Source organism: Mus caroli, chromosome 15, assembly GCF_900094665.2.
Source record: "Mus caroli chromosome 15, CAROLI_EIJ_v1.1, whole genome shotgun sequence".
NCBI classification, from domain to species: Eukaryota; Metazoa; Chordata; class Mammalia; order Rodentia; family Muridae; genus Mus; species Mus caroli.
The window spans coordinates 91,084,702-91,094,871 of record NC_034584.1 but is presented as its reverse complement, the minus strand read 5'-3'; the positions used below and the strand labels follow the sequence as shown (position 1 = coordinate 91,094,871).

General features: G+C 48.1%; 1 protein-coding gene across 6 annotated transcripts in view; it reads right to left on the bottom strand.

Annotated features, from left to right (window-relative positions):
• Positions 1-306: 306 nt before the first annotated feature.
• Pced1b (PC-esterase domain containing 1B) overlaps positions 307-10,170 on the bottom strand; it is a 137,756-nt gene continuing 127,892 nt past the window's right edge. For 3 of the 6 annotated variants that reach the window (XM_021183720.2, XM_029469637.1, XM_029469638.1), the window contains one exon: positions 307-1,974. In XM_021183720.2, the coding sequence (XP_021039379.1) occupies positions 616-1,917 (1,302 nt within the window). In that variant the 5' untranslated portion in view covers positions 1,918-1,974 and the 3' untranslated portion in view covers positions 307-615. Of the gene's footprint in view, positions 1,975-8,627; positions 9,794-10,170 lie in introns of those variants that run through there. The other 3 variants (XM_021183722.2, XM_021183723.2, XM_021183719.2) reach the window with 3 other exon arrangements.

Below are 10,170 nucleotides of genomic sequence, written 5' to 3'. Positions count from 1 at the left end.
GAAAGGCTCAGAGTCATTTGTGTAGACTTCTCTTGCAAATGTTTTAGCTTTTACACCTCTAGCTTTTTCCGGTTCTAAAATGGAATGGTTCTTTGTGAAAATAGAACCCTTTACACCGTCAGCTGTTTTTGAGTAGTCTACTAAGCAGCCCTCAGAACCGCCCATTTAATACATACAGTCCTTGCTGAGCTAACGGCTTAAGAGCAAGGAGAGCCCGCCACCATTAAACACAAACACAAACAGGCACACATGTGCACGCGTCCATACACACCACACACACAACAGCAGAACCGCTTTTGGAAACAATTTCTGTATTTCAATTTTATTTTTACAAAAAGGCAACAAGAATAGCAAGGGGGAGGTAGTAAGAATGCTTGCTTGGTCACTCAGGGGGAAGAGATGGCCTCAGGCAGCAGGAGGGGGCCAGTCTGCTCTTCCCTGCCTCAGTTTCTAACAGCAATAAACAAAGAGAAGTCCAAGACAGGACTAGCTGGGGTTGGGTTAGCAAAGTCACTGTATTAGACCAACAATGAGACAAAAAAAATCCAAACAAACCAAAAACAAAACAGACAGACGTCACACGGCCCCATCCAGAGGTAAGGCTTAGTCGGAACACTACTGGGGCCTTGACTCTAGGCAGGCTGAGGAATGTTTTGGCGGTCGCCTGGGTCTGTCTCTCCAAGGATTATTATAGGGGCCACGAGCAAAATGCCTTGGGAAGCCCCTATGTACTATCGGGGCCTGACGCTGATGACAGGGTGGGCGGAAGTTGGGCACAGGTGGCTGGGGATAAAAGCTAAAGTCGCCCTCAAAGGCATATCCAGTGTGGGTAGGTGGGGGGCTATCGGAATGGATATAGAATTCGTCTGACTGGAAAACAGGGTCTGAGGAAAAATAGGAAACTTGAGGATAGAGTGGGAATGGGGGCATGTGCTGGGGCTGGGGCAGGGGACATCCTAGTAGGGGTGGGGGCCTTATGGGCAAGCCAGGGGATGGGAGAAGGGGAGGTGGCCTAAAAGGACAATGTGGAGACGGGGCAAACACCTGAGGGCCTAGGTTGTCTTGGGGCTGCCTTTCCTCTACCTGGCCTGAACTTTCCCACGCCTCAAAACCAGGCTCCCATGAGTCTCGCTGGGGCAATTCCACACCCCATGCATCGGCCATGTGGGCCAGCAGCAGGTAGGAGAGCTTGCGGTGCGCATGCTCATTCCAGTGCACGCCATCTCCCTGCAGGTGCTTTCTGGCTTGCCGGAAGTGGAAATTTAAGTCCAGCACATCGAAATAGTGCTTTGTGGCTTCCGCATGGCTATAGAAATTGGCTTGGGTCACTTTCTTTTTCAGGGTGGCTACCGAGATCCGGGGGTACTGGCCCTTACACTTCTGTGGGAGGAAGGCCGCCTTGATCTTGTCACCCAAAGGCATAGCAGTGTTCCACACTAGCAGGCACGACTTGGGCAGCACCTGGTCCATGCGCCCAAACAAGTTCTCCAGGTTCTGCCTGTAGCTACTCAAGGAATTCCGCCCATACCTGGAGACGTCCCAGAGGCAAGAGTTCATAATGATCACATCTGGGGCGTGATTGCCGGACTGGAGCTCCTCTAGGACGCTCTCCATGTACTCAGAGTAGACCCGCGTGAGGAAGTAGAAGCGCACCAGATGGTGGTCAGAGCAGAACTCGCGCACCTCGCGGTAGTCCGTGCGGTTGTGCAGGGTATCCAGCTCGCCTCCCATCTTCAGCTGGTCCTTCTCAAAGCTCAGCTCCCCCTTGGTCCTGAGCTGCTTGTTAGTGAGCAGGCAATCCTTCTGCAGCAGGAGCACCAGGTCCTTGTACACCGCCCTATGCACAGAGTCCCCAAGGACGACCACAAACTTGTTGTGGAGTAGCTGCTGTACTTCGGAGGCCAACAGGCGGACCATGGTGCCTGCGGTGTGCCTCTTAGCTCCCTCTTTTGCACAAGCTGGGTCTGGGAACTGCTAGAACAGAAGAGAGAGCGCTGGGAGGGACTCACCCTTAGGCAGAGCAGCAAGCTTTAAGAAAGATAGGGGAAGTACTGTTGGGAGCTGCCGCCTGAGGGTGCCGCCCTTCTCCCCCACCCCGCCCCCCATGGCGAGGAGGGAGGAACACTGCAGGCTTCCCGAAGGCTGAGCCTGAGGGCTGGAAGGAGGAGGTAGGGAGGGAAGAGGGCAGGAGCAAGCGGGAAGCCCTCCTACATCTGCAATCTCATTTAACTATTGGGCAGCTCATGGCTGCCCAGGCTCCATCCAGCCAAGAGGCAGGCACCACCTGTAACCACTTAAGACAAATTAACATGCAGATGCGGTGGCTTACGTTTAGATTCGATCTTCTCTGATGGGCCACATAGTTCCCTGTCACCTCCACCAATTACCATTTCTTGAAGCTCAAACCATATTTAATATGTTAATGATCCAAGCACTTGACTGGGGAGATAGAAGAACTGGGCAGGCTGCTCAAATCCCCAGAACTGACAAGCAGATCCCAGTTTACCTGTCGGCTTGCCTTGCCAAAATGGCAGGCTTCAGATTCAGCAAGAGAACCTATCTCAAAAAGTAAGGCCTTCGTGCAGGCAGCCTTGCCAGGTGATGGCCGTCTTTAATCCTAGCATTTGGGAGGCTGAGGCAGGCAGAACCCTCAGAGGCTAGCCATGTCTAGTACGTTCCAGATGGGCCAATGCTACATGGGGAAGTTTGTCTCAATGAACAAATGAATGTGAAGAAAAAGAGTGGAGACTCCGAAGAGGGAGGGAGACATGCCTCTGGCCCAGAAGGATGAAATTACATCTCCTCTAAAATAAATAAATAGCCAGGCAGTGGTGGCGCACGCCTTTAATCCCAGCGCTTGGGAGGCAGAGGTAGGTGGGTTTCTGAGTTCGAGGCCAGCCTGGTCTACAAAGTGTGTTGTTCCAGGACAGCCAGAGCTACACAGAGAAACCCTGTCTCAAAAAAACAAAAATAAATACATAAATAAATGAATAGGAAGATTCATTTGAGTGTACTTGTGTGTGCACACACCACCCTGCAATGCCACCCACACACCTACAATTAATTAAAGGACTCTTGAAATGTAGGCATCAGAGAGAGAGAGAGAGAGAGCTCTAGTTGAGTCCTCTTTCTTCACAACCAAAGAGAAACCTCCAATGAGTCTCAGTGTCTCACCTTTGTCCTAAGGGTGGTGTGGGTTTTTTTTGGGGGGGGAGGGGGCAGAAATGGGGGAAGACGTAAATATCAAACTTGATTTTCCCTTTCTCCTGTCAATCTAGTTAACCCGCATGTCCCCAGGGACTGAGCTAAGTAGAGAAAAGGTCTTGCCTTATTAAACACTTTGGATGAATGAAATGCTGACGGATGTGGGACTCGGCTTCAAAACCTCAAAATTAAAGTGCGATGGTGCACACGCCTTTAATCCCAGGGCAGCAGAAGCAGAGGCAGGAGGATCTCTGTGAGTTCAAGGCCAGCCTGGTTTACATAGCCAGTTCCAGGTCAGCCATGGCTATGTTATGGGACTGTCTCCAAACACACAAAACTGCAAGTTACCTTCATTCGACTTGCCATCTAGGATTCTTTTCCTGAGACAATTAAAGAGGTAGAAACACACTTCATACTACCAACAAACTGACCAGGAGGGGCACAGAATTCACTTCAAGTACTTAGTGTCGGCCACTTGAGAATGGCAAGATCATATAAGCATGTTAAGTAGGCACAGGTGGATAGCTGGCATGGTACTGTCAATCATTATTTTCTGAGAAAGGTTTTGCTGTATATTCCAGGCTGGCCTTGAACCCCCAATCTTCCCATCTTGGCCTCTGAGAGCTGGTGTTAGAAGTATGCACCACTACATCTGAAACTTCTGGGTCTTACGAGGTGGCCCCTCCTATCCTGGAATTCACTATATAGACCAGGCTGGCCTTAAAGAACTCAAAGAGATCGGCTGCCTCTGCCTCTCAAGTGTTGGTATTAAAGGAAAGAGACAACCGGGCTCAACTAACAAATTAAAATGTTAAGGCTATGCAGCTTGTGGTCCCAAGTATAAATTAAGAAAATAGGGAGAACAGCGAGTTCTCATAGAACAGGTAAAAACACTCACCTGTCTTTACCCATTATCACGTAAACATTATAATCAAAAAAAGTTTTGCAGGGAACCTTTATTCCCAGCACTTGGGAGGCAGGCAGGTATCTATGAGTTAGAGGCCAGCCTGGTCTACTTAGTGAGCTCTGGGGACAGCCAAGGTTACGAAAAGAGACCCTGTCTCAACAAATCCAAAAAGAAAGATCAAAAACATCAGCTCATCATCACGAGGCAGCAAACGAGGCGTTAATGAGGAATCGCACCCACAGGGCTGCAGGTGCTGCTCGGCTGACAGTGCTCACGGAGAACAGGCAGAGCCAAGAGTCCGATCCCCGTTCCCACATCACCAGGGGTGGAGGCAGAAGCTGCAATCTCAGGGCTTGGGAGGTAGAGAGGTAGGAAGATCAGAAGTTCAGGGTCATCTGTGGCTACAGAGTGAGTCTGAGGCCAGCTTGGTGAACACGAGACACTGTCTCAAAAGACACAAACAAGCAAGTCAACAAACAAAAAACCCAAACAAACAAAAACAACAGAGAGAAAGAAAGAAAAGAGAAAAGAAAAGGAAAAAAACAAACCTGAGTTAAACATTATTTGTCCTCTGAGCTCACAATCCCTGAGAAACTGGGCTTGGTATTATATCATAGGACTATGTAATGCTAGCTCTTGGAAGCACGAGGATAACCCTAAGCTCTTAGGCCAGCCTGGTCTACATAGTAAGACCTTGTCTCAAAATACCAAAAAGGAAAAGGAGGTAGGGGGAGGAACCTCACTGATAATTGTAATATAAGCCAGGTGCGGTGGTGCAAACAAACCTGTAATACAATATGGGAGGATCAGTGGTTCAAGGCCAGCCTCAGACAGAAACATACCAGATGACACTTCTTTGGAACCAAGATACTATATGGGGGGGGGGGGGCGCGCGCAGGTATTGTTTATTCTCCTAAGTCTGCAGGTCTTCATGGAGACCTGAGTGTCAGATCCTGAGGCTGGAGTTCCAGGCAGTTGTGGTAGGTGCTGGGCTCTGAACGGTGGGGCTCTCAATCTGAGCAAACTCTCCAGCCAGGATGTACTTAAAACAACCCTGCCAAGATTGATTCTCAGTGAGCAAGCTACAACAGAACAGCAGTTTAACCATGTGCAATGGTTCATCTGCCATCGGGGTTCTACAAGACCAACGGAGGCGAGATAGCAGGCAAGGGTTTTGAACATAGTGCTGGTATTCACAGAATGGCTCTTGGGTGACCTACAGAAAGCATCATTCTCTCCATTCCTAATCTATAGGAAAGGTTATAGAGAGATTGGAACTAAGATTTACTCATTTTATTCCTAGGCAGCTAACTACCCAGAGCGGATGGTTGTGTGTACCTGGGGGCGGGGCTGGAGAGAATAAATATACCAAATCATTCAAGCTTGAGACACCAATATTGAACAAGGTGTTAGCATAACCCAGGAAGACGAAATGCCACAAGTTGTGACTTCCCTGTGGGAAAGGGTGGCTCCCGGTATCTTCACCAGGGCACCTTGGACCACACACTGCTCCCAAGGATCAGGGCCAAATCAAGCAGAGTTGTCTACAAGAATTCTCCACTGTCCTCCGGGGGAAGAAGGGGGAGATAGCATGGAGGAGGAAGAAAAGGAAGCGTTCCAGTGAGCAACTGAACCCAAAACTCAGAGAGGAGGAGGCAACAACCGGACCAAGTCAGACACCCTCTGCCCTGTGAGACAGAACAGGCTCCGCCGGAATGGCACTCACTCGATACACGGCAAAACCTAAATGCCGCTTTTAGTGGACAGAGAGAACAGTCAGAAAAAGGGTGAATCATCTCAGGTGGTTAACAAAGACCAACCGGTAACTTCCAGTTCCGGGTCTTATTTATAAGAACTGAAACAAAAACAAAAAACAAACAAAAAAAAAAGGGCGGGGGGATTTGCATACAGGCAGGTTAGAGAAATTTGCTAAACTCCCTTAGTAGTTTTTGGATGCTATTTTACACGGACTCACATAATGAGAAGGGAACACACAGTGGGTCAGCTGTTGTCTCAGCCGGTGTGGTGGTCAAACACCTATAATTCCAGCACAAGGCGCAAGGATGAATTTTACTCCAAAAGACTAAAATGAGTTGGCCTCTTCCCTGCAGGGGAGAGATAAGAAAAAGGCTACCAAGGACAGATAAGGTGGGAGCTGGTCCTACAGAGAGATGTGCACAAGTGCCCAAGGCTGTCTGAGGAGAGGGCGGGATTGGAGGCAGAGGGGTAAAAGACTGTCATGGCCACCTACAATTCCACTCTTAAAATGGGGCCCGCTTCCCCAAATCCTAATTACTTTCTGTTTTGCTGCAAGATCTGGGGCTGTAATGCTGTGGGAGCAATATGCATTAATGATGGCTACTGCTATAAAAAAAATGACTTTCAAAGAACTTGCTTGTATTTCTCAATTTGGGGATGATTAATTTTTCAGTAGCTTCATAAGGCATAAATTATAAATCTTTCACTGTTACTTCATAGCGATCCCAAGCCAAACCCAGAGCATTTATTTTTCATTAATCAATGTTTTATAATAATTAGGTTAGTTTTGGAAGACTGACAATGAGCTAGGCCAGTTGCCCTAGGGATGGGACAGAGGTTTTAAATCATACAGACAGACCTGACAAAGGGGTGCTGCCTGCCTGGGCTTCCTGCAGGAAAAACACGTAAGGAGTTTAATAATTTCATGCATCTGACTAAATACCTACTGTGACATTATACTAGGATTAGAAATAGCTCCTTTCTGTTTAAAGGCATTTTGGGAGAATCTAATTTATTATCTATCATATCTATCCATCCATCTATTTTTTTTTAAGACTGGGTCGCACTACGTAGCTTAGAACTCAACGATGTTTAGATCAGGTTGGCCTTGACCATGGGGAGACCTGCCTGCTTCTGCATCCTGAATGCCGAGATTTAAACATACCCATCTCAAATCAGTACTTTTGACTTTTCCAAGATCTCTTTCAATGTTAAGGCATTGCATGTATAGACAAGAAGGTGCTTATTTCTAAGGGTACTCACATACTCGACTTTCCTAGGTTCTGGTATTAGTTTAAAGTTGAACTAAATTTGTCAAAAAAAAAAATCCATGGCCTATAATGGGCCTACATTAGATTGGACCAGGCCTACTAAGACAATTAAGGATCCTAGGGTGGTCCACAAAGCCTGCCTGCCTTCCAACTACGGGCTATGGGTATTCTGGGGGAGGGGCAGTCACTGGACCCTGAACTGGGAAGTCACTAGACTTGATTTGAGGTAAGTTAATATCCACCAAAAATTATAGAAACAATATTTTAAAGGTGGCCTTAGGGTCATATCAAACACATAAAAGTCCTGTGACGAATGTGGTTACATGTGGTTACAACGAAACCACTGCTGGGGAACCACTGGCAGGACCCAGTCTCCTCCTCCCAGGTGGCGCTACCTGCTTACCAGGCCTCAGCGCTTTGGCCTAATTATTAAAAAAAACAAAAAAAACAAAAACCAAAACCTAGTTTCCAGTGTGTGTCAGGGCCTTGACAGCTGTCACCTTGCACATTTAACCTCGTTGACACTTGTGACATAAATGGAAATTTGAACCAGGAAGATGCCTGCCTGCCTTTCAAAGTGAGTTCCAGGTGACCTCAATACTGCTTAGGCAGGAGTTGAGATGGCCTTGCTAGCCTGTGGCTTTATGATACCTCACACTAACGCCTAATACTGCGATTCTTTTGAAAAAAAAAAAATCGATTACATGTTTACAAATTACAAGCTTAAAAACTCTTAAAGCAGTTAGAGCCCAGCCCAGTCTACAGAGTGAGTTCCTGGATAGACAGGGCTACACAGTGACGCCCTCCCTCGAAAAATCAAAAACAACAACAAAAAAAACCCAAAACAACAAAAACCCGACTGTTTCATATGGGCTATATAAAGAAATGTAAGGAATAAATTTAAGAATGAGACAGAAACCCCTAACACTTGATACGCAGACACTTTTTAGGGGAAAATAGATCTTTTGGACAATTTGGAGTGTCTTTTAATTTTTTTCGAGACAGAGTTTCTCTTTGTAGCCCTGGCTGGCCTAGAACTCGGGGAGAATTCCTGCCTCTGCCTCCCGAGGGCTGAAGATTCAAGGTGTGCACACCGCCGTGGATCTTTTAAACAATTCGTGAGAGTTTCATTTCAACCGCATACAGCGATGCGGAATTTTAACCTCACCATCTCGAGTCGTCAGTTCAAGTTCCCCTATAATCTGTCTAACAGGGGAAGGAAAATGCTCCAAGAAACAACAGTGCCATACTGGTCTCAGTCTGGAAACTCATTTCTCAGAGCCTCGGTTTCCCCCTCCAGTAACAGAGGGGATGAGAGGAGACCCGGTGTCTCAAAGGCCTAGTCACGCCTGCGGGACACCGGGCCCCTTTTCAACTCCAGCGCAGCAAGCTGGCCCCACTCTAGAGAAAGCCCGAGGACCCGAAGCCCCCACCCCACCCCCACCCCGGGGTCCCCCTTCCCACCGAGCGCAAAGGCAGACACGTACCTCCTGGGTTAGGTCAGCAGCCGAGTCTCGCCGGGAGCCACCTACATCTCAGGCTACCTCCCCGTGGGCTGACCCTGCGCTCAGCATGCAAGTCACTAGTCCTAAGGTTAGCTCCCACCCTTCTAAAGTCTCGCTGCTCCGAAAAAGAAAGGTAAGTTTCCTTGGCTCCACCTCCAGGCCTGTCCTACCGCCTGGCCTTCAAAGCCACATTTTTAAAGCGCTGTTTGCACAGCCTGTGTCCGGTCCTCTCCCTCCCACTCACTCCTCCTTTGACTTTAATTTGGCTTCCAATCGCATCAAACCCGAAGACGTTTGTCAGTAAGTCACCACTGGCTCCTTGGCTTCCTTTCAAAGGCCGATTCTCGTCCTTCCCAGCTGCTGTTGAACATACGTCTGCAACCTCCTGAGTCCGTGTCACTGGCCCCGCTGGGTCCTGTCCTCCCCTGGAGCCTTTGCCGTACCTCTCTTCTCTCCCAGGAGACTCCCTCAAAGTTGCTCTTTCTCAAGGCCCTCTTCCACCTTGGTCTCAATCACCCTCAAGCCTTGGAGCAGTCCCTACCTTACCCCAGAAAGTTCTGGCTTTGGCCTCAGCCAGATTGTAAATGGCTTCTCTTCCCTAGACTCAGGAGGAAGAAGACAAAGGACCACCCATCACCTTATCGATACTATTTGTATGCAGATAACTCAGAGTTAGGCAATAAAGCCACCAGGCTGAGAGGGAGGGCCCGGGATTTGGCCCTGGGGTTAGATCCAGCTGGAGTTCCCGGCCAGATCTGCACTCTGCCTGCTTTAGGCCTTCTGGCCCAGAGGGGAGGGCAGCCTAGTAAATTACTAGCGATTTCTCAACAGTTGATAGCTAGCAAGATGCTGCCACATTTTAAACCAGCCCATTCTCTACCCCGGAGTCGCCAGCTCCCGGCATTCAGGTGTGTAAAGTTCTTCCGTGGGGGAAGGGAGGAATAACAACAATGGCTTTCCAGACTCTCCAGGGTTCCTGATCCTCTCTCCAAACTGACAATTCCTAAGACCTTTCCCTCCTGACCTTTGGACAATCTTCCTCTAGGTAAATGCTGGCGGTGGACTGGAATGTCTGCTCTTGGTGTTCAGAACTTCACTTCTGGATGGAAATATAGGACTGGGTGGAAGGAAACTCCATCCCCAAGGCTGGTTCGAGTCATTTTAATTTTTCATAAATGGCTTTTCCCACTCTTCTCGAAACATCCAAATCCTTACAATGCTAGCTCAACTCAACTATTTCTATTTATTTCTACTTTATTGGGAGTGCTAAGGATTCAACCCAGGGTCTGACTCATGTTACACAAGACCTGTACATCTTCATTATATACTGTGTAACGGATTGCACGTTAATAATATTAATCAGCATAGTAGATAACATATGGGTATACATTCTCTCATTATATATGTAAGGTAGAACCACCTGCATATTGAAAATATGGTCTAGGATTTTGCAACATTTTCAGGAGGTGGTGGTGGTGGTGGAGGTGGTGGTGGAGGTGGTGGTGGTGGAGGTGGTGGTGGTGGT